Genomic DNA, 25,150 nt, shown 5'->3' with positions numbered 1-25,150 from the left:
TATCATTTTCTTTATAGTTCTCCCTTTCTCCGTTCCAGCTTCAAAGATCACTTCATTTTTTCGTCGGTCGCTCCTGACTTCTTTGTCCTTTCGGTTGCTAGTCCACTGTTTTTAATCTAAGGCTATCCAACCTGTGTATATGCTGTTTGTAATCTCATACTTTACATATGACAAGACATTATGCTATGTCAAGCTTAGCGAATCACCAGAGGACACCTTGTTTTAGAATATTTATTTTATATACCGTAAACTGGGGTTACTTTGAACACAGAGGAAACTTTGACCATTTTTTTCAGAAAATCATATTTAGGTTTCTACATGCTGCATTTGTTATAGATGGAGGTAAATTATCATAAAATCATTCTCATACCAAATTTACCTCCATCTGTAACAAGTGCAGCATGTAGAAACCTAAATATGATTTTCTGAAAAAAATGGTCAAAGTTTCCTCTGTGTTCAAAGTAACCCCAGTTTACGGTAGTGTTGGCAACACTGAATGTATCTACGCCATCTATTCGTATAAGTAATAACTAGCGAAATCTACTTACACGATCAAATAATTAATCACAATCGATTAGTATGGGTCAGGTATCTTTGAACGCCAATGTACATTTTATTGCAAACATAACTTATGTGTAGTTCTTTGAAATGGTCTCACATTCATAAAAATTCTTATATTTAAAAGTTACCTCAAGAATAAGCTCGTTAAATGCCAGTATAACTTCAGGAATATACTGTACATGCACATATCATGTATACAGGTACATATATTTAATAATTATTTCAAACTTTAATTTTATAATTCTCTTAAAATGACATAATATTTTACCGATTTGAGTATGTCAGATCACTTAGAATTTAATACATAATTAGTTATTATTATTATTATTATTATTATTATTATTATTATTATTATTACCTTTCCAAGTTATGAAACCTCTACGCTGCTCACTTGACAACAAAATGTCACCATTCTTCGTACAGATCTTCCAATCACATAATTTTTGCGGTTTTCCGTCTTTCGCAGAGCTATCTAGATATCGAAGCCTTGATCTTCTCAGTGGCTTGCGTCAAACTAGTACTTCTACTACAACTGATCATAATGAATTGTGTAAAATTTATTGTTCATCTGGTATGAAAAATAGACAAAAATTTAAGGTGTGCATTGGATTAAAATATCAGTAATGTTAGTGATTTTGTGTCTTGTAATGATGTAATTACGGAGATTATTTGGTTTAAACGAATCTAATTGCATCTTCCATGTGTTACATCTCACAATAACAATTTATAATACAGTGGCAACAATGTATGGATTTTGTGACTACACGGGACTGATAATTTAAATACGTGATGCGAGACCCGCCATCTGTTGACGGGCAGACGTACTGCTACATTTCAAATTGTTCTACAACTGTGCGAGAGAGAGGAAGCCAACAGGTGCATTTTATTACAAAACTCCAATCCACCACTTTTTTTTTTATTCGTTCCCCCCTTTAATTGCAGAGAGAATTTATTGTAACACGAAAAGAAAGAAAAAGTGGGGGAGAAAACTTTCCATTTTGCGCTTACTGAGAGAAATGGTTACATTGCGCCGATCAAATTAATGCACTGTCGTTTACTTTGATAGTCGGCAGATGGCACTAGCGACTTACCGGCATAGTTTGGCTCCCGTGAAGACTGTTGATGGCCGCCTGCGCTTCTTGGTGTGAGCTGAATTTGACAAACGCACAACCTGCAAAACAATTGACATGTGGTAAGTGAGTGATCTGTGATCAGGTTTTACGACGTCACGTCTGTCTGTCCTCATAAGTAAGCAAGAATTTTAAATAATGAATAAAGAATAGCTAGTTATCCACAAAAGTGTAGCTTGAACTTTTCCCTTTGCTGGTGAAATAGACAAAACCCCTGATCATAAGAGATTGATCAGCGTAATGTACTTTCAAGACAACTTTTATCACTTTCACTATATTGCCATCTAGCGACTGCAAAAGAAGTCAAGTTATAACCCTGATGGAATTGCATGGAGTAATAGCACAGTCTACTATATACACTCACGAAGGACAATACGTAGTAAATATGCATCCATAGATAGTTGCTAAACACTAGAATCGCTACTATCGCCTCATTACAGACAATGCGAAATAGTACCTGCACAGTCTATTGTTCCTAGTACCCTCATAAACTCAAGCTTCGTGACGGTATATTCTAGACTGTGGTAATAGCTTGCAGCTGTATTTTCATCTAGCGGTCGATCCCAAACAAATCATTTTCGACAGTGTAGATCTTAGTGGTTGTTCTCTTTCATATGTTGCCATTTTATAACATGGGAATGGCCAATCTATGTGATCAGGGACAAACATCAACTAAAGCTCGAAAGTTCCCACATTCTGTTCCGTATGCGGTAAGACTGCGTTATAGTCGTGTCTACAGATAAAATTGTCACTGTCTATAAAGGCTATTGAAAACATGCCAGCAACAAAACTCAGTTCAGTATAGTCTGTGATCTGAACACAAGAAGATCGACGAGTAAATATTACATCGGATGCAACTAAATTTAGAGAATTAAAGGTAAATTTCGTTGGATATATATTTTAATAGAAAGAAGTTTACACAATTTGTAATTATATATTTTTAGTTAAAGGTAAATATGCTTTGGTGAAGGAATTTGTAGACTAATATTAGATTGTTTTCTTCAAATGGGGATTACATATTTTGTAAGTTATACCTAACTACACAAAGGAAACGTAGATTCATGGAAGAACACTGTAACACCAAATATCATCGCAAACATATAGCAGTTTTGGAGCAGCAAGAAAAGGAAGAAATTGCATTCAGATTCAAATAAGTAGTCTGAGTTCTTTTCGTAACGTCTTCAAAATGATGGTCGGGGTAAACATTCCATTTCATTCAGTAGCTAACTCCTTTTTCAAGCAGTTAAAATAACAATACAGATCATTCCTACGTAGACTGGTCTTACTTAGGGTGACCAGATTCACATCGATAGAAAAGAGAACACAAATCTTCAAAAAGGAGGACATTGTTCGAAAAATGAGGACAGAAAATATGTACTTAGATTTAGGCTTAGGCCTGTATTTTACTGTAAATTACGTCTATATCTATTTTCTTACAAAATATTTACAGTACAGATTTAGGCTTATATCATACTTAAAAGTATGTTAATATTACAAAAATAATTATGATAAAACTTAATAATAATGCTTTTACAGTTAGCTACATATGAAAGTCAAGGCTACTATTTATTATTAAAGCGGGTAGAAAATATCTACCCTATTTAGATTTAGGCTTAGGCCTACATTATACTTAAAATGATGTCAATATGTGTTTTATTACAGTATACTTATGATAAAACTTAATATAAAATGATTTTACGATTAACTACATATAAAGCCAAGGGAACTATAATTATTATCAAAATGGGTACTTAAAAAGACCGTACAAAATGTGAATTTAATATTACTTTGTATGCAAAGAGAATTATGATCGTTGGCAAAGAGTACATTCTGTCGATGCTGCTGCCACTTACAGGAAAATTACTTGAAAAAGACGTCAAATCAGATAATTTCAAAATATCAGACATACAAGTTACGAAAAGGAGAGCATTTCTTGATTTTTAAAAATCCGCCCGGACCCCGGACAAAGGCCTAAAAAAGGACACGTCCGGACAAAAGAGGACGTCTAGTCACCCTAGTCTTACTTCAGCCTCTATCCAACAAAATATGTTGACGGCCAGCGTAAGGACAGATTCATTCACGCTTTCCTACGCAGATCGGTCCCACTTAACTCTTTACCGTTTAGCTTTCTCGGTACGGGCGCTCCACACTACAGCCATATAAGCAGACGAAAATGACTACCTGAGACCGGTTTTCATAGGAACGCTCTATATACAAACAAAAAAATTCTTTCAATTCAAAACTTCGCAAAAGGTAAGCCTACTTGATTGATGTTAGTCGATATAAGAAAAACGGTGGCAGACAAGAATTTTTGCACCCATGTCATTCGCTAAACGGTTAACGCTATGTTGACATCAGTAGTGACGTATTTAGTGACGTGTGTTCACGTTCGTAAAACTTCGGAAAGAATCGTTAGGGATCGGTGAAAGTGTTCTTCATCGTACTCAACGAAAAATTCTTTCCCGAGCCTTCTTGTACTTCTTATCCACCTTGAGCTGTTCTAAGTAGATTAATATCGTCCATAGTGGCAAATCTCAAACGAGACGCCATGTTTTAACACCGAATTAGGCCTACAGTAAATTTCATTCAATTCCTCATGTCTAGAGATGGCCGCTCCGCTTATTGAAATAACGTGAGGTGAATGGCTCTGATTGGTCCTTTCATCAATGACGTCAACATAACGTTAAACGTTTAGTTTAGCGAATGTCAAGGGTGCGAAAACTCTCTGGATTTCCTTAGACAAAATTACAAGCGAAAGAGGGCGGTTTATTGTAAATATTATTGTGGGAATTCTCCTTCCTGATAGACCTGGTAAGATACTGTAATAAACTTTATGAAAAGGAATCAGAATATTAAACTTCTTTGTTGTTATTGTTTATTTATACATATCTTACCTATACTTGTTTTTTTGAAAGATGGGACATGACAGTTAAGCGGCCGAGCTTGGAACTACAGTGCCATGTTGCCAATATAGACTACCACACTGCCAGCTGATGGAAAGTAGCAATAATTGTCGTTAAGATGGCTGACGTTAAAACATTCAATGACAATTGACGTGAAGGTAAGAAAACAATACAAAAATCGACAAAGAATCAAAGACGAAACGTACCAATGCTAACACTGTGTGCACAATAAATGTCGCCAAGAGAGCTATTAAGCACTCGCCACGTGCGAACTGTAAGTTTGGCAACTCAACCGTTGTTACCATAGCAACAGGCGTACCACACTATGTGACTTCAGTTGTTTTTCCGATCGCAACGTTCCTGTCATGTCCCATCTTTAAAAAAAAAACAAGTATAGCTACGTGTACGGGACAGAACGTCGGAACTTCCGAGCTTTACTCATAACGTTTCTGAGATTGCAACCATTTCTGTCTGTAGTAGTTCTGTCGTAGGCTACTTGTTGGGGCCGTTATTAATGGGGTCATCTGTAACTACCTCAATAACTAGGATATCTTTCCCACCTATTTGCTCTCCTGAAGAGGAAGTTATGTGCAATATTTGAGAATATTTTAAGGTTCGTAAACTTCACCAGTAATGGAAAAGTGTAAGGTACACCTCTTCTAACATGAACTTTGTCGTTAGAGTTTGTAAAGTAAATGTAAATCAACCCAGTGAAAGCAGAATGAAAAGGAGGGACAAGCTGTCAGAAAATGCAGGATTATAATGAAACAATGTGACAAACTTCTAGATAATGTAGATGGGAGCAAGAGAAGTAAAGTGACACTTTACTGTGGTTTTCAATATACCGAACAAATTCCATATTCTCAGATATCTTCAGTATGCATTAGTGTATTTTATTACTTGAAATTCTATTTCTCAAAGTTAGCTATATCTTTAAGCATCATCCTTATCTGTGAGGATGAAAAGAATTCTACAGTTCCCCAAAGGTGTACAGAAGTATGGAAACCGGCTCACTGAAAGTCAGTTAACATATGTAAGATGGAGAAGAAAGGAATAGAGTTAGCATTAATGGTTTATATATATGAGAGGAAAATCCTCTCACTCAAAGTTGGGAACAAAGCGAGAAAGAAAGGAATGTAGATAGCAATTGTTTCCAACAAGAACGCTCTCTCAAAGGACGTCCATTAAGAAGGAAGTGGAAGGGAGGAATGGTAATGTATGGCAAATTAAGGCCGCCAGTCAGGTTGACATTCACATAAACAAATTTACAGCTGAAATACGGTTACCACTGTGATAAGCGTATATTGAAATATCGTAATTTCAGGGCTCAAGTAAAAATTAGTTAATGGACTAAAGGAAGTTGTGCAATTTTTTACTTCATAATTGTACTCGTATGTAGTACTGTGATAATGCAAAAAAAAAAAAATCGATTTCGAAAATCTCCTAAATATAGCTTACAGTATTCCTCAATCGAAAAAATGATTCCTATATGACATCTGTCTGTCCGCCTGTGTTGTCCCTCTTGTTTGGATTTTGTTCATACACAGAAACCGCGGATCAGTTTATCCGGGTATGATGTGTATAAAATGTAATAGTATTTATGCTCGACCATGCCGAAATATAGTAATTATACACCTGGTAGCAGCCCTTTAATGGACCTTATTAAAGTACACCTATTCATTAAAGTTCAGGTTTTCCACCAATCAGAAAGCAATATGAAAGCGCAAGTATCGATTATTCTCGGATATGCAATCGAAAGACAACTAGCGAAACGTCACGGAGGCTGGAAATCCAATACTGTCGCAGAAGGTTATGTTCTGTTACTATAATAATTAGCGTTAATTGTAAATAATATTCAAATAAATTCAATTTGTCATCCCGTTTTTCAATGTCTAAATCAATTTCCAGGTTATATCAAGATTAATGTTCATTTTACTTTCTAGATTATATCAAGGTCAATGACACTTGTTTCTCGGAAAAAATAAATATTTTCGCGTCTGCGCACATCTCACAATTTACGAGATATTGTACAAGGTCAGTTCCGGTCCCCAGTCAGATAAGAATAATATGAATACTTATGAATAATTTCAAGTAGAAATATGGTCGAACATAAAAAGTCGTATGAAACTTGCCTATAATGGCAATTAAGACGCTCGTATGAAAATTATGAAACTCGCTTGCGTTCGTTTCATAAACATACTCGCGTCTTAATTACTACCATTATAGGCTCGTTGCATAATGTACTATTGTAGAATAATTAATGAAGGAACAATACGAATGGAGAATGCGGGATTTGCAATGAAAATCTGCTCTTAGGCGGAAAACTATGAATGAATGATTTTTTTTTTACTTTAGTAGATTATTTTACGACGCTTTATCAACATCTTAAGTTATTTAGCGTCTGAATGAGATGAAAGTGATAATGCTGGTGAAATGAGACCGGGGTCCAACACCGAAAGTTACCCAGCATTTGCTCATGTTGGGTTGAGGGAAAACCTCGGAAAAAACCTCAACCAGGTAACTTGCTCCGGCCGGGAATCGAGCCCGGTCCACCTGGTTTCGCGGCCAGACGCGCTAACCGTTACTCCACAGGTGTGGACGAATGAATGAATAAATGGTGTAATATTGTAAAGTATAAGTAGGCCTATATATACTGTACAGGATGGAAAAAAACCGATTAACCAAAATTTAAGAGGTGATTCTACATATTAAATATAACAAAACTTTTATTACACCTTTCCTTCCACGAAGCACCGTTAAGCAGGAAAAAAACGAATCCCGGTAACTTATTAAAAAATCGGAGTAGACTGTATCGGAGACAAAACATGAGGTTTAATGCGTGAATACGTCGCTGATAGAATTGCTGTTAAGGTAAATGTCAGCAGTGGCAACGTTTCTTCTTTCCAGGTAACCTGAAAATTCGATATATCTTCACTGTGCTGGTACTCCTGGGAGTAGCCATTTTGTGTGCCTTGAGAGTAAACATGTCGGTTGCTATAGTAATCATTGTGTTCTATCGTTTGTTACCCATTGCTTATACGCCCACTCCCATTTGCGTTGCACTGTGAATTTTCTCTCTTCACTCAAATTCACTCGCGAATTTTTCCAATTTAACTTGTAGACTGCTGACTTGTCCAATTGAGGTTTTAGCTTGGTTATTTACGAATTGTTTGACACAACTGCGAACGTTCTATCGCTTTGCATTCTCGCGTTACATTGCCTCGGCTTCCTTACGATTCGCCAATTCATGCCTCAAATTACTCCTTTCGGAGTATTGATAAATAAATTATGTCATTCGTTCCAACTCAAGGTCACGTTGGATATATTGATCCTTCATACGTCGATCGCCGTTTACTTCATTCGAATATGTTGCGTAGTTTAGAATTTAGGAGCGCGACAAAACTGGCTCGAAAATGTGTCTGTAGACTTTCTGGCGTGGCAACCTAGTATTGGACCGAACTTCTACACGTATTCACTTCAGAACTTCCCACAGCAGTAATTATATCAAGATCAGTTCAGAAAAAATAATTACGTTTCCAAACACTCCTCACTGTAAACCAACTAACCAATATTTTTGTGCAAATGAAAAACTGGTGGGTCTCATGCTTAAATCTGTATCACTCGTTTACAGCATGCAGTGTACATGTTGTAGATGTTTCCTTCGCAGTCCGTGACAACCTCATCGTTTCTTTATTTAATGAGCGTCGGTTGTTTGTATTTTAGAAATTAAAAGAAAAAACAACCTCAGGCGAAGCTGGCGTCGTGTAATTCGTATAAGTGGGCTCTCCAACTGCAGACTGCCTCCTCCTCATTAGTTCCATTGTGCGCCGTCAACAACAGCGCCACTTACCTTTCAACCGCTTCTCCCTCCCCGCCATGCAGCCATTATAATAACGATAATGCGCGCCATCTCAAGTGACAGTCCGTTATTAATCACTCCGTCCGACAGACAATGCAACAACTGCCACTTCTTTCCCTCGCTTTAACCGCTTCCTGCTTATTTAACGAAAGCGGAGAATAGGAAAGGTCATAACCTGACTTAAATCATTGTCTTGTCTTAATATTATTTCTTCTGCTGAACATTCACTGATTTACTTGGCATTAACATATTTCTAGGCATTCTATGAAATCTTATAATACTAAAACGCAAACGAGAATTGTTTACAATATACAATACGAAATGCGGCCGGAAGGAAAATTTCGATTGGTTGTAAATGAATAAAATAGCGAAAGTTACTTATTAAGGGGATATCAAAGATTACATTTTGAAAAAAAAAAATCAAATTTTATTTTATTTTTTCCAAATAATTATTTAGTCTTTTCTGCGTAATTTGGTATATAATTTGATGAAAAATTCTAATTGCAAGTACGTTTAATTGTATAATATATTTTATGCGTCAAACTATTTTTTTTAATCTCGCACTAATGCATAAAAATATAAACATCTCTGAAATCATTTGGTAAAAAAGATAGTATTTCGAAATGTTTTGTAGCTGAATGTTTCATTATTTGGCGGCATTGCTGAATAAAATATAACAATTCGAAGTGTTTTGTAGTTGAATGTTTCATAATTTGTCGGCATTGTTGAAGAAAAGATAGCGATTCAGAGTGTTTTGTAGCTGAATGTTACATAATTTGGCGGCATTGATGAAGAAAAGATAGAGATTCGGAGTGTTTTGTAGCTGAATGTTTCATAATTTGGCGGCATTGATGAAGAAAAGATAGCGATTCTGAGTGTTTTGTAGCTGAATGTTACATAATTTGGCGCATTGATGAAGAAAAATAGAGATTCGGAGTGTTTTGTAGTTGTATGTTTCATAATTTGGCGGCATCGATGAAGAAAAGATAGAAATTCGGAGTGTTTTGTAGCTGAATGTTTCATAATTTGGCGGCATTGATGAAGAAAAGATAGTAATTCTGAATGTTTCATAATTTGACGATATTGTTGAAGAAAATATATTGTTTCGGAGTGTTTTGTAGTAGAATGTTTCATAATTTGGCGACATTGTTGAAAAAAGATAGTTATTCGGAGTGTATTTTTTTTGCTTAGTTATTTAACGTCCGATTTGGAGTGAGTTTCATTAAAACGTGTGCATAGTCTGTTATTGTGTACATCTTCTATCATCAAATCTTATTCATCATCATCAGGATTTCAATCCACTCATTTTGAATAGTGATTGTTCAGAACATCTTGTTTCATCAATAAACTTTTTACAGAACACAGGGGTTAACAACAACATACAACCCCTGATCACATTGACTATATAGCACATTGGTCATCCCCATATTAAAAACGCTAACATGTGGAAGAGAACAGCCACCAGTACCGCCACTGTCGATTGGTAATGACCGTTAGATGGAAGTACAGTCGCTTCACGCAATTAAAATGAAATTTATAATGTGACTTCTTCTGTAGTCGCTAGATGGCAGCATAGTGAAGTGATAAAAGTTACTGTCTTCAAAGCCAATAAGACTGATCAATCTGTTATACACGTACGTGTGATCTGGGATACACTATGCTCTTTCAGAAAATATTAAAAATTATGAAGTGTCATTTAAAATTGTTCTCGATGACGACAAAACTTGCACAGCAATGGTCGCAAAAAATATTTAGTTTCCATCAAAACATTCCTTTCTGAGTGCAAGGTTGACGGGTGTGAGCTTTTGTCCAAAATCCTCTCATTTAATTTTAATTGTAATTATGCGTTACTTTTGAAAACCCTATATAACTGTAGAGGTATTTAAATCTGTAACACCTTTAAACTTGACTCCGTAAAATAACTTTTGAAGCGTACTGGATATTTTCTGCTAAAAGCCATGACTTCATAAACATTTAAAAAATTGTTTCCTTTACTTAATTACTGGAGTTTTAGAAAATATTTCTGGAGGGCATTTTCATTTCCTGGGATAATAACTTGATCATATGTTCACATTAAACTGTTTAAATGCAATACATTTTCTAATTTGATACCTGGAGCTATTGAAGCATTATTGGAGCATTATTGAAACAGCCACACAACTCAAGAGCGTTAATGGGAAGCTTTATTTCTGTCGTATCTTTTGGTTTATTTCTCATTTGTTGGGAATTTTATCATTATAATTAAAGATTGATTTTAGATTTGCATTATGTTGTTGGTCGTGCATATTTGCTTTGATTTGTGTTAGACGCCTTTCCAGTACGAACGACGTCTGTTACAGACCTATGTCCTTGTTTCCGAAGTTTCTTCGAACCAACAGGGGGAGACATCTATTTATTGACGCGGTAGATACGTAAAATTTTTAATTTGTCCCAAAGCGCTGAACGAGTTAAAAAGGTTCAATGCAGGAACATTTTATGCAATATCGTTTGTCATAGTAATTATTAAAATCAACATAAATGATATTTCAGTTGGTAGAGCAACTGGGTACGGAATGTAACGTTCCGGGCTCAATTCCGTATGATATTGGAACTTTATCTTTGCCATGTTTTGCAGAAAGACTCCGGGTTCCACTCAGTCTCCTGTCAAATTAAGTATAAGTTACCGGATGTTTCCAGATAGTGTCTAAGTCTTATTCCTCTACCTATGTGGTACATTTTAGGTTACATCCATTTCCACCTTTTCCCTTTCAAAATCCTCTAATTCCTTTAACGGAAATATGAAAAATGAAGTGAGACAAATGACCAATCGGCTTGGAGTCTTCCAATTTTTTATCCTATTTTATTCTTTATTCATTCCAAGGACAAAAGGCGGTGGGAGCGTGGTGCCGACAACATCACCTCATTCTAGTGCCGAAATCGTGAAAGAATGAAACTCTATCTCTACACCCCAATGAGTCTTCATGGAGTGTCCTTTTAACTCATAAGATGAAGTAGTTCGGCACAAGTAGGGGAGAATCGGGTAGTATCGGACAGTGCGTTTCTTTCATCTACCACCATATGGTAGTACCTGAATGACATGATTACGTTTCTCTATGCGACATCACAGAAACCATGTCAATCAGGTACTATCATCGTGTGGTAGATGAAAGAAACTCACTGTCCGATATTACCCGATGTCCGATACTACCCGACTCTCCCCTAAACCGACTAAAGCGAAAATGAGGAACAAGAGCTTCTTTTTCTCTGCTTCAAGGGTAGGCTATAAGCCTGTTCCGTCTAAAAAACTATTTTACCAACGTAGTTTACGTCGATCTTTTGGTTTGTATTGTGGAGATTTTTTGATATGTTTAGAAGAATCCACTCTTTCTATATTTTGAAGCCATTCTTGTTTAGAGTTTCTATTTTGTGTTGCAGATTATAAATAGTAAATTCATTTCTAATGTCGTCGTTACGGATATGGCCAATGCCATCTTGAAAATCTCATGTCTGCAGAGTCAATTATTTTTTTCCTCGATCTATTCAGATCTCAATTCCCACAGCCATAAGTAATGGCACTGCCATAACCTTATATATTCTGAGCGTGGTATTTTCCCTAGCTTTATTTTTTAAGGTTCTGTAAATAGTTCCATATATATATATATATATATATATATATATATATATGTTGGAATCTCGATAGTTTTGCTCCAGGTCTTTTTCTTCACCATAAGAGATGTGGCAACCAAAATAATTATAGCCTTTAACTTGAGGAACAAGATATAAATGTGAATAATGTGATACTGAGTCTATTTGCTTAAGAATTGTACAAGTTCTTAATGAAATTCGCATTATGTATTCCATTATCACACATATTGTATTTGTAACCTACATAATAAACACTATATGCTAATTAGGAAAAGTAGACTTTCTATGAAAATTAAATTTGCGTAGACTACGTGAATGTGGATATTCGATGAAATTAAAGCATTCTAACTAGAATCTTGCCAATTATTTAACTGAAATAAGAATATATGAAACGATTTTATTTCTTGTGTATATTTAGAATGTTGATATTATCAATTATGAGTCAGATGTCCGTTTTGCTATGTATGAATTATGTATATTCAAGAAAAGAACTTACCGCCAAACTTTCACTTTACTAAAAACACAGTAGGCTAATGATAAACGTCTCAACAGTTTAGTTTCTAACTGCAAACTAACCCATTCCCCCGAAAGGGAGTATCAGTGTGTAGTAATATGAAGCTGAAGTTATAAACATACCGCTTGATAAACTCAATGAATACTTTACCTCACCTCCCACTATACGACCTGAAAAACAGTCAAAACGAAATACAATTAATACTCTCCTAGCTAATCCTCCACCTTCTCGCGAAAAATTTTTCTTCTCGCACATTACTGATTCTGAAGTAAGAAGGGCTCTTAAAAGCATTAAATCTAAAGCACAAGGCACTGATAACATAAGCATAGTCTTTATCAATAAGTTAGTCGATATCGTGCTTCCCGTAATAACTCATATTTTCAATTCTTCAATTATCACGTCTGTTTATCCGCAACTCTGGAAAACAGCCTTGGTACGCCCACTTCCTAAAGTAAATTCACCTACTTCTGCAAAAGACTATAGGCCAATCTCCATTCTTCCCGTTTTATCTAAAGCTCTGGAACGCATCATTCATAAGCAGTTGTCAGACTACCTAATAGAATTTAATCTTTTAGACCCTTTACAATCAGGATTCAGAAATGGCCATAGCACTTCTACTGCTTTGTTGAATGTTACTGAGGACATACGCGCAGCCATGGATAAACGACAGGCTACTGTACTAGTTTTATTGGACTATAGCAAAGCCTTTGATTCTGTTGACTTCGGTCTACTATTGACTAAACTAAACGCTACACATTTCTGATAGTGCTATCACCTGGATGTACTCCTACCTTACTGGCCGCCAGCAGCGTGTCATATCTAATAATCGTTTCTCATCCTGGCGTACTGTAGACACAGGAGTTCCTCAGGGATCAGTATTAGGCCCCTTGCTTTTCTCTATTTATATAAATGGAATTTCCAACTCATTTAAGCACTGCAGATATCAAATATATGCAGACGACGTTCAATAGTATATTTCAGCCCGTCCCGACGCACTAAACGATAGCATTAATAGTCTGAATGAAGATCTTGATTCCATCTCTTCCTGGTCTCAACAATTTGGGCTTAACCTAAACGCATGTAAATCACAGGCTATTCTGTTCGCGAACCGTAGATTAATTCCTGAAGTCAACGACCTGAATATTCCACCTGTGAAACTGAATAAAACAATCATCCCGTTTAGCTCTACCGTAAAAAATCTCGGAGTACATTTCGAATCTAATCTCAATTGGGATACGCATATTAAATATACATGTAAGAAGGCATTCTCTATTCTCCATTCACTAAAAAGATTGTATCATTATCCATCTAAATTAAAACAGACGCTGGTACAGACACTCATTCTACCTCACTTCGATTATTGCGACGTTTTGTTCAGTGATCTCAGGATTGATTCCGCTCAGAAACTACAGCGTGTTCATAACGCGTGCGTCCGCTTCATTTGTAATGTTCGATACTATGATCATATCTCACCTTCTTTCAAGAAGTTATCATGGCTTAGGTTACATGAGAGGAGAAATCTGCACTCACTTTCTCTCTTATATCGAATTATGCACTCTTCATCCCCCTATTATTTATTCGCTCGATTTCATACTCTCTCTCGCTATCATAATATTAATACTCGATCACAACGCGATAACACGCTAGAAATTCCACTTCACGCATCGTCTCTGTATTCCTCATCCTTCACTGTTGCTACCTCTCGTCACTGGAACTCTCTGCCGCCTGAAGTCAAGGGCTGCCGAACATTGAATTCTTTCAAATCCAAGTTAGAAAATTATCTTATGACGAGTTGCCAAACTAACTTACTATTATGACAAGTGTTGTATTGCATGTTTCCACGTATTCACATTTTTTTTATGTTCTAGTAATATTCAACTTATTTTATATTTTTGTTTTCATATTTTCCGATAATGTTATATCTCTAATGTGTAAGTTGAACTATATATAATCTTAATTTTTCTTATTGTGTGTACTTAGAAATATTGTATTCACTGTATACTTTGTACTGCACTATTTTATTACTACTATTAGTGTTATTATTATTATTATTATTATCATCATCATTATTACTATTATTATTATTATTATTATTATTATTATTATTATTATTATTATTATTATGAATAATTGTCTTTTTTTTGTATGCCTCATTTATTTTGACCTGCTGTTCACATATTATTATGCTTTTTTCTTTCTTTCTGTATATTATATATATATTATGTCTGATTTCTTCTTATTTGTTGTTTATATTTTATTATTATTATTATTATCTTATTCAGTTTTGTGTGTAAAATTGTAGTGTAATTTGTAAATTTGTAGTGTTTTTGTAACGCAGTCTTTACTCCTGGTTGAGTGTTAGAGAAGGCCGTATGGCCTTAACTCTGCCAGGTTAAATAAATCATTATTATTATTATTATTATTATTATTATTATTATTATTATTAATATGGAAGGCTTCTACTAGAATACAACTCGTTTCAGGTCTGTATCACACTATTTCATATTTGTACTCATATTTCATATTTTGTAATATTTCTTCTAATAATTTATTTCTCGTGATCAAACATTTTTCTATAGATAGGTATACTATGCAATTTCAGTTGACTGTTTATTCTGCGTAATACAACAAAATCACGAAAAATGAGTTGACTTCTTCTGATTTCAAATTAATACCCATGAATTGTTCATTAAAAGTTGTCATTAGCACCATTGCCGGATAAATTCACTTGTAGATACTAAGTATTAAAAAATCCAAACCATAGACTGACGGATGGACAGGCAGATGTTATGACTAGAACGAATTTTTCGGTATGAGGGAAACTGAAAATATTTATTTAGGCGAAAATTCCGAAATAAATTGTTAGTAACATCACAATATTTCCTCTAACGAGAACGGAAAGTATTATTTTGTCATAAATATAAAACTATTGTGATATTTATTGATATTAGTTCACAAAAGTACAAACTTAATAATTTAAAATTGATCTATAGCATATACGAAAAGTAGTTATACATAATAAACATACAATTTGATAACTAATTAATTCGTCATAAATGTAAAAAAAAAAAATATATATGTATAAATTAGTGTCGTGCATTACAGGGTTTCACCTTGTTATAAAAACATTCGCTGTTCTCCACTCCCACTCCTTCATGTTTTAACTTTTTAAGGATTTTATCACAGATCTCGTCATTAATCTTTTGTATGAAATAAAACGAAGTTCTTAATGTCTTGGTTGCCTCTCTTATGTTCGAACATTGCAGGACGCTAATATACGTAAATATCATACCTATTGTATAGAAGTCACATGGAGAGACTGAAGATTAATTAAAAAAGAATTAGTACACTAAAGTTTATGTTTCAGTTATTTATTAATAAAGGAGAAAAATTCGCTCCGGCGCTGGAGATCGAACCCAGGACCTCCAGTTCTACGCACTGGGTACTCTACCACTAGCTACGCCGAGGTTCAATCACAGCACCGGATCGAACTCTTCTTTGTTTTTTTCCTCCGTTATTAATAAATAATACTACAACAGAGAATTAAGTAGGATAAAAAATTAATAATAGGCTATAATTACTTAGATTTATGTGTCAATGCTTCTGATAAATGGTGTAGCCTAACTAAAGAATTAAACAAGGTCCAAGAAGTAGGTTGCAGGTTTCGATGCATGTTATCGAAATTGTCGCCATTGTGTTCCTTGGCAGATGCCCCGGATGACCTGTTTATCTCTAGCACTAGGCTCAAGGAAGAACCTGGATTAGCAAACACAGATAAGAGACTCAGTAACAAGATGGATGTTCTAATCTAGGGCATGTGCCTGAGCCGGAGGTTAGGCCTGGTTCGCTCCTTCCTCTCTGAATCTTCACTTTGCCATATATTTGAATCAAGAATGCCATGTAAATTGTAAATAATTTCTTGTTATATGTCGGTGTACTAACTAATAAACAGTTATCAGAATCTGTAACAAAATTGCAGAACTACTATACAGTAGACTATATTACACCTGCTGGTTTGATAAGAGTTATGTACAGGGACATCATTTTATTTTTACTAATATTTCTAATATTAACCTGGCTATACCTTTGGATTAACGGTTGAGAACACCGTTTGAGAAGGGGGTACCCTTCCACGACTGGAGTTCGATCATAGACTACTGGCGTAAAATACAAACAAATCACCTGACTAGGTATAGGAGGGAAGAAAAGTAGTTCATCCATTTACGCAAAGTAGGAAATATCGCGACTTTGAGTTTGATAATTTTCATTAGGTTTTTCTTTAATCAAAATACAGTACTGCATTAACAATAACTGTTTTTACTCACGAACTGAGCTATCCATTCGGATGTATTCATTATGCAGTGTATATTATATTGTCTACAGCACATTAGCGTAAAATATAGAGAATGAAGTTAAATTGAAAAATAATCATAATATGGATATTTAAACACAATTTTGAAAATGGTGGCCGTTCATTTCAATACAGGCTTCAGTTCTTTTTTTGCATATTATCGCACTATAGACTATTGTACTTAATTCTAATTACCAGTTTCGTCATTCGTACTAGTAACTCGCGTTGAAATAATTCTGTACCTACTCTATAAAAGAGTACCTTACGTACTGTAAATTCAATCTTCACTTCTGCCCGATCCGAAAAGATAAAATTACTCAGACATGCTATCTACTGTCGTCCACACATGTGGAGTAAAGGTTAGCGCGTCTGGTCGCGAAACCAGGTGGCCCGGTTCGATTCCCGGTAGGGGCAAGTTGCCTGGTTGAGGTTTTTTCCGGGGTTTTCCCTCAACCCAATATGAGCAAATGCTGGGTAACTTTCGGTGTTGGACCCTGAACTCATTTCACCGGCATTATCACCTTCATCTCATTCAGACGCTAAATAACCTAACCTGTTGATAAAGCGTCGTAAAATAACCTACTAAAATAAAAAAATAAAATGAAAGCTATCTACTGTCCGTCCAAGTGGTTTGTCGCAGGGTCATAGAAAGGAAGGACATCAGTTAATTAACGCGGCGCTTTTACTTAAGTTATTTTAAACAGTTGTATAATTTTACAAAGACGTCTAATTCCTAACAGAAATTAATCTTTTCAAAAAAGAGTTAAGACAGCCCAACTACTGCTCTTCACAGAGGGGCGAGCAGAAGCGGGTGGAGGAAATCGTGATGCGACGTAGGCAAACGGACAGTACCTGTGTGAAAACATGATTCAATATTGAAAGCTCTTTCGTCACTGGAAAACGCGAACATATTTCTGGAACGTACTATACTCACTAACTCAGTACTGTTCGTGTTTACTATGACCGTAAGACGCCTTTGACTGTATACGCTTGGTTCTGTGTGGAGAACGGTTGGAAGTATATTAGCAGAGGGGGTGGGAGTGAAGTACATTAAAAAACTCAGGTGCAATAAAAATTGAAGTAAAAATAATATGATGTCCCTGCATATACGTGTGAAGAAAACGATCTGGCAGAGTGGCAGCTATACATAGAAAAATTGTTACAAATATGAAATAAGGGTACAAATATGGAATAGTGCGATATACGACTTGTTTGGCGGTAAGTTCCTTTCTTGAATATACATTGCTATTCCTGAACGTTAGAAATATTAATTATATATACTCGTATTCTTAGAGTCAAGTAATCTACGTTTATAGCAATGCATGTTTAATTGATTTCGTTTTTAAATTATGATATGTTTTGAGGTTATGACTTGTAATATCAGTGTGTCACAAATATGAAATACTAATATTAGCCTATTATGATTATTGTTATTCATCAGAGACCGGAAGTTTAGGCATTATGAATCATTAAAATAGGCAGGCAAAAAGGTATCATAAATAGCTAAAATATGCAGGTAAAAAGGCATTATAAACAGCTAAAATACGCAATAAAAGGCAATTACAAAAACCTTGCACTAGACCCACAACCTTGCACTTTCCACAAAGGGATTTCGGTAACAAGAAAATCTTTACATAAGTCGAATGCAAATTGAGATTTTCGACTCGATGTTGCAATTACTGTTGGAAGCAAAGAAATCTTCTTCCCAGTAGCCTTAGAAAGTGCACTTTTGGGTTTGGTTGTACTGATATGTTGCGATATGAAATATTTAGCTAGCTACAACAACGTCGCAATGAAAACTGAAAGAAAAATAACCATTAAAAGAACGTTAGACCCGCACTCATTGTTGCCTTGTCAAATAAACACAAGCGATAATTAAAACGCTTACTGTTATACATTTTTGCACGGCAGCACTCATTGTTGCAAAGAGAATATGAACTGACTGAATCGGTGAAGTCACTTTCATTGTAGCGGTTATAGAAATAAATTAAAATATACCTGTAGGCAATTTTTAATAATAAATAATAGATAAATAATCAAATAAAGGCAAAAAATAATTTATTTTGTAAATTAGGCATTTATAATAAAAAAAGGCAGAAAAGGGCAACATAAAACTGTGACGTTTCAATCACAAAGGTATAATTCGTACAGATTTTCTTTCAAAATGAAGATAGATTTAACACATTTAAAAAGGCATTCTGCCAAAGTTCCGGTCTCTGATTATTATTATTATTATTATTATCAGGGAACGGATTTATATGGACTAAAAATATATGAAATATGTAAATATATATGTAGTTATTTTTACCAAAATATGGAATTAAATATGGATTTTTACCAAAATATGGAATTAAATATGGACTTAAAATTATAAAAAAATGACTATGTACGTTAAATATTGGTACATTTTAATCAAACTAAACAAAAAATATAATGGACGTACCTTATCTTCCAATGTAGTTTCAACAAAACACAATTTTTATTGTCTGTTACCATAACAATAGGTTACAAACATTTCTTTCAAGTGCTGAAAAGTGAATCTTCTTCTATTGTCTCTGAGGATAGATTTATACTGACTAAAAGAGCGTTCGACGTCACAAGAAGTAACTGGTACATAATTCAATTTCACAATGTCTGCTGGGGATAAGTCCAAGTTAATCTTCACTGTTGATTCACCACTCATCACAGCAACAACCTTTTGTAGTTCTTCATATCCAGGGTTTTTTGAAAGTACAGTGTCCACCTTAGCTCTTACTGCATCTGCAACTTTACCTCTACCACGATTCAGTTGTTCCACAGTACTATTTATAATTTCAAAACTTTCAGATAGTGAAAGGTGCCTATTTTGGAGACTTTTGAGCGTTTTTATGATGCATGAAAATGTATGCTGAATGTGAGCTAAGTCATTCTTCACACTTATGTCACAGGTAACTGTTTTCGCAGTATCAATTGAGACTGCATCTTCAGAGTCCAATGCAAGGAGAACATTGTTAATAGAGTCTATATGTTCGGCATAATATTCAACTGCTTCTAGCCATGTACCCCATCTAGTTAAAATTGGCTTTGGTGGCAATGGAATTTCAGGGTACATTTCTTTCAACACGTTAACTCTACTGGGAGCTTTGAGAAATACTTTTTTCACTGATGAAATCAACAAATCTACTTTAGGGAAATTGTCTCTGACCACTTCTGCCACACGATGAAATGCATGCGCCACACAAGTAAAATGAGTCAATTTAGGATATACAACAGATAATGCTTGTCCAGCTTTGACCATATAAGGGGCAGCATCGCTAATAAAGAATAACACATTATCGTACATAATACCCTTTGGCCACAGGATACCCATAGCTTCGTTGAACAGTTTAACTATAGTTTTGTTATTGCACTTTTCTAGAACATCACAATGTAAAAGAATTCGTTCAGAATATTGTTCACTTAACAAACCGATAACTACATTACCAACAAGTCTACCTTCTTTGTCGGGAGTCTCATCAATGGAAACCCAAATTGAACTATCTTTAATTTCATCTCTTATCTTCTGTATTGTCTCATCGTAGATGGATGGAGCATACGTCTTCCTAAGTGTTGACTCATCCGGGATTGTATGTTGAGTATATTTTTCAAGGAATTCCCTGAAGACCTTATTCTTTAGTTTGTAGAGAGGAATATCAGCAGAGATGAGAGAACGGCACAGGTCGATGTTAAACTCAGATCTTACATTCGATGTTGTTGGTTGTGTTAAAAACAATTGTCTCTGCTTGGAATTTAGTTGTTTGTTGGCCTGATGTTTACTAGTTGTAATGTGTTGTTGCACCAGGAACTTTTGTGTAGATGATACTGCACACTGACACAAATTACAAAATAATATTTTATTGTCAGTTGATAAACCATCTTCTTTAAATTCTGAAATGTAACTTGTTAGTTTTGATTTTAAATTGACTGAATGACGTACTTTTGGCATATTTACCGTCTTTATAGTATGATTTACAAAACTGAACCTATGTGTACTCTGACTGGCATTTAACTGTTGAGCTGCACAACTGAAGTCTGTTAAAAATTTTAAATTAAATTAATACAGTTTTGTAACTTACTTTCCCATTGTTGATAGGACTGCTAATTTTCAAATAACTCTGATGTTAAAGGGATTACTGAACATGTGTTTAAATCTCTATTGTTGAAATGTATTTTTAAAAGTTAATGGAATTTTGTTTTGTTTTATTGTTAAACCTAATATAATATGGACTGTTTTATATGAAATATGGAAAATATATGGAAATTAACGAAAATATGTACTAAACTCTAAAATATGGAAAAATATGGAAAATAAAAGTAGGATTTTTCAACCCTACACATTGTGAAACATAAAGATAATGCAAAATATAAATTATATTAGCTTTATAAGTAAATATGTATTTACATATAAATCCTTTCCCTGATTATTATTATTATTATTATTATTATTATTATTATTATTATTATTATTATTCCATCTTTATACCCTGGTTTTCTGCTTCGTTACTATTGTTGGCACCTGTAGGAGAAGAGAAAAACTCACCTTCCAACAAACTTATAAAACAGTACAATGAAAAGACAATGCAAGAAGCCTTAAGCATATTAGAGAAAAGACGTGAGAGACGATTAACCTGGATTCAGTATTACGGTTGGGAAAAACATCGTCTAATGAAGATGCTGAATGCTTGGTCTATGCTTTTCTTAGTAGAGGTCATTTTGACTTTGTAATTTTGTTAATCTTGTAACTTGTTAATAATATTTCATGCTTGTACATACCTCCATTTTTATGAAGGAAATGTGTAAAATTTTGAGGAAATAACTTTTTCAAATAATTCATAACATCTTACGAACATCAAAGTCCGGTGTACCATTCACAGGGACATTCAGCAATAAACAGGACGATACTTTACGTTCATTATTTGAAACATGTAGTTTCCAAAACGAAAAAAGATAATAGTATTCCATATTTAGGCTATAACACTTATTCTATACGTAGAGTCTATTACACATACATGGTAGTGCATGAAATGTTGAACCATTTGTATTTAGGTTTGTGTTTATATTATGCCAGATAATTAAAAAAATATATATGAATTTTAAAACACAAAAGCATGGAAATTCGTTTTTGACTGAGGATAACGTCAAAATAATCATAGTTTTATAGCGCTATAGCCTAACTCACCATATAGGTACGGTAACACAGGCCTGCAAAATTAAGCTTAATAAAAAAAACGTAACTAAGTTTGCTATTGAATAATTTCAAGGTAAAAGTTGTTCGGGAACCGGCATCAAACCCGGGACCTTTGGCTGTGCGGGCCAACACTTTACCGACTGATCTACCCAGAATCTACGAGACCCCGGCTCCTGGGTAGCTCTGTCGGTAGAGCATTAGCGCGCTCAGCCAAAGTCCCGGGTTCGATGCCTTTGGAATTATTCGTCAGCTTTACAGGTAGGTATACCTGAAAATCTTTTAGCTAAGTGAATGTAGTGTTATTGATAACAGCGCGAAATATGAACTGAATGAAAAGTAAAATTAGTTGGAATGAAGAACAAAGTCTGTCAGAATGACAGCTGGGTGTCAGTTTAAAGGGCTGTAGCTCCACGCGCGCTGGTCCCTTTAAATTCGTCCTGAGGGGCTTTAAATTGTCATAGGGTCAAAATAAGCACAGATTTAGAAAACTGAAACATTATTTAATTTTTAGAGTAAAAAAAATGCTTTTTTAACATGTTTTTTTTTCGTTATTTTCACCGATCCATAAGCCTTAATAGCAACTGTTTGAATATTAAACTTAGATAGATGGAATTATATCTATTATTTGGAATTACTGAGAGATATATTTGAAACAGAAATTATTTATTTTTCATCGCGCCATCACCAATTCCACTGAGAGTAGATAACCTCGCAGTTCATATAGCGGCGTTAGATAACCGAATAAAATAAGTTCATTTTCATTAATATCTTATTGTGCTTTGGGTTTGTCAGTTTTAATATTTATGATTCTTGGATATGGTAATGATTATTTTCAATCATATATTATGTTGCAATGTTAAAATGTTTAATATATTTCTTTTTTAATCCCTCCCTTTATGTAGCCTATATTAAATAGCATTTCCACTTACCTATAACGTTGGTCAGTGAATATACCTCCACCAATCCATAGGCAAGTGGAAATAGTAGAGAGGGAAATGGGGGACGAATGCTACCTCTTTCCCCTCCTCCTCTCTTAAGTGAGACTACCGACTTCAGTCGGACTCAGCACCTGAAAGCGCCCCAGTTAGGAGAATTATGTGAATAAACATAAAACGACTTTCCACCCTGTCAGTTTGTCGCTGGGGGTAATTGTCTGCAGAAAAAGATAAGGCTTGGATTTCTGAAGCAAATTGTTTAGAGGGCGAGTGGTAAAGCGGAAACAATGAACGAAGGGGTGAGCAATTGCTTCGTATGCGGGGCGAGTTCCATTCCAACCCCCCCCCCCCCAGAGACTTTCCTTTTCTTTTATTTTTCTTTAAACTTTAATTAAATATGGAGGAGGGCGCAATTTTCAAACGCTTCAGCGGCTGATTTAATTAGCGTGAGCGCCGCAACTTCCGCTACTAAACAAAACACGCCCGAGTCCAGGTCACCCACAGGTCCCAGCCATCGGCCCCTTCTTTGTGGCAGCTGGTTTCAACGCGTGGTAATATGAGACTGTTCAATTTTTACATATCCCCGTTAATAGAATTTAAAACAAATCGCTTTCCCAAAGTATTTACCCTATTATAAACATTCGAGACAATTTGATAGTTGTTCTTCCTTGGACTCAGGAGCGGTTCTTTTACAAGAGGACCACATACATAAAATATAACGTCTACTACTGCGTAATCTGATAATTGATGCAAATACGACTTAAAGGAGAATATTGTTTGAGGAACTAACGTGTGTGCTAGGTCTTATTTTAAATTCGGTTTATGAATCACTAACAATCAGATGATTCAGAAAAGCACACCGAAAATTTTCCAGGAATGACATGAAATTCGTACGAGTATTTTTAAGTGAGGAAAAATGTCCGTTTATGCCTTGTTTTGATGGTGCTCTGTGGCCAAGAAATATGGTTCCATTTCGACTGGACTTCTGCGCATTATGTTTATTAAGTCAGAAATAAAAGATCCTAGTCATAGGCTTGGTTCAGATAATTAATCTTTAGCTTATTGAAATGGTTTAAAATTGGTTTGTATATAGATTCGTTAATAGTATATTATGCAAGGAGTCTATAATGATAGCAATTAAGATGTGAGTATGTTTACGAAACAATTTTTTTAGGTTATTTTACGACGCTTTATCAACATCTAAGGTTATTTAGCGTCTGAATGAGATGAAGGTGATAATGCCGGTGAAATGAGTCCGGGGTCCAACACCGAAAGTTACCCAGCATTTGCTCATATTGGGTTGAGGGAAAACTCCGGAAAAAACCTCAACCAGGTAACTTGCCCCGACCAGGAATCGAACCCGGGCCACCTGGTTTCGCGACCAGACGCGCTGACCGTTACTCCACAGGTGTGGACTTACGAAACGAGCGTAAGCGATATTCATACGACTGTTTTTGTTAGACATTAATTAAATATCCAAGTTTTTTGCGTTTTTACAAATATCTTACCTTGTTACTTTACTGATAATGACCATGAGTGTATTTTCAAGCATGTTCTCGACTATTCCAAAAGATGGCAGCCAATGACCATGAGTATCTTTTCAGCGTGTTCCGGAGTAGTGCAGTAGATGGCAGGCATGGAGCACTTTTGTGTCGACGCATTATTTAGGCCTATTGATTTTTTGCAGGGCTTTGATTTGAAGATTTTAACTTCAAAGAAATACACATTAAAACACGGGAAATAAACTCAATTTATTAGAATATTGCTTTTGGGTTGTTGCGCGTACGATATTAATCAATACCGCATATGCTTAGTTGGAAATCGATAGTAGCAATCACATAATGAATAGCAATGCTTTAATGTATGTCGTTAAGGTACAGTTACGTCACATGTATTTTGCGTATTATAGTATGGTCGAATAAAAATAAATTTACAGACACATTTGGATTAATGATTCATAGTGTTGATTTATTTCAGAAATAGTTACGGTGCAATAGGCTTGCGATTATCTTGGATTAAAACATAAGCAATATATAAAGCAAAATTAAGAATGCATCTATTGAGTAG

At 35.1% G+C, this 25,150-nt stretch overlaps 1 protein-coding gene across 11 annotated transcripts in view; it reads right to left on the bottom strand.

Annotated features, from left to right (window-relative positions):
• bru3 (bruno 3) overlaps window positions 1-25,150 on the bottom strand; it is a 197,856-nt gene that overhangs the window by 76,616 nt on the left and 96,090 nt on the right. For all 11 annotated transcript variants that reach the window (XR_011336142.1, XM_069847323.1, XM_069847322.1 and 8 more), the window contains one exon: window positions 1,653-1,732. Coding sequence is in view for 10 of the 11 variants with exons in the window: in XM_069847323.1 (XP_069703424.1) it covers window positions 1,653-1,732 (80 nt within the window). In the remaining variant the exon portion in view is untranslated. The remainder of the gene's footprint in view (window positions 1-1,652; window positions 1,733-25,150) is intronic.

The sequence above is a fragment of the Periplaneta americana genome, chromosome 15 (assembly GCF_040183065.1).
Source record: "Periplaneta americana isolate PAMFEO1 chromosome 15, P.americana_PAMFEO1_priV1, whole genome shotgun sequence".
NCBI lineage: Eukaryota > Metazoa > Arthropoda > Insecta > Blattodea > Blattidae > Periplaneta > Periplaneta americana.
The sequence above is the reverse complement of the archived record's forward strand: the minus strand, read 5'-3'. Positions and strand labels throughout refer to the sequence as shown.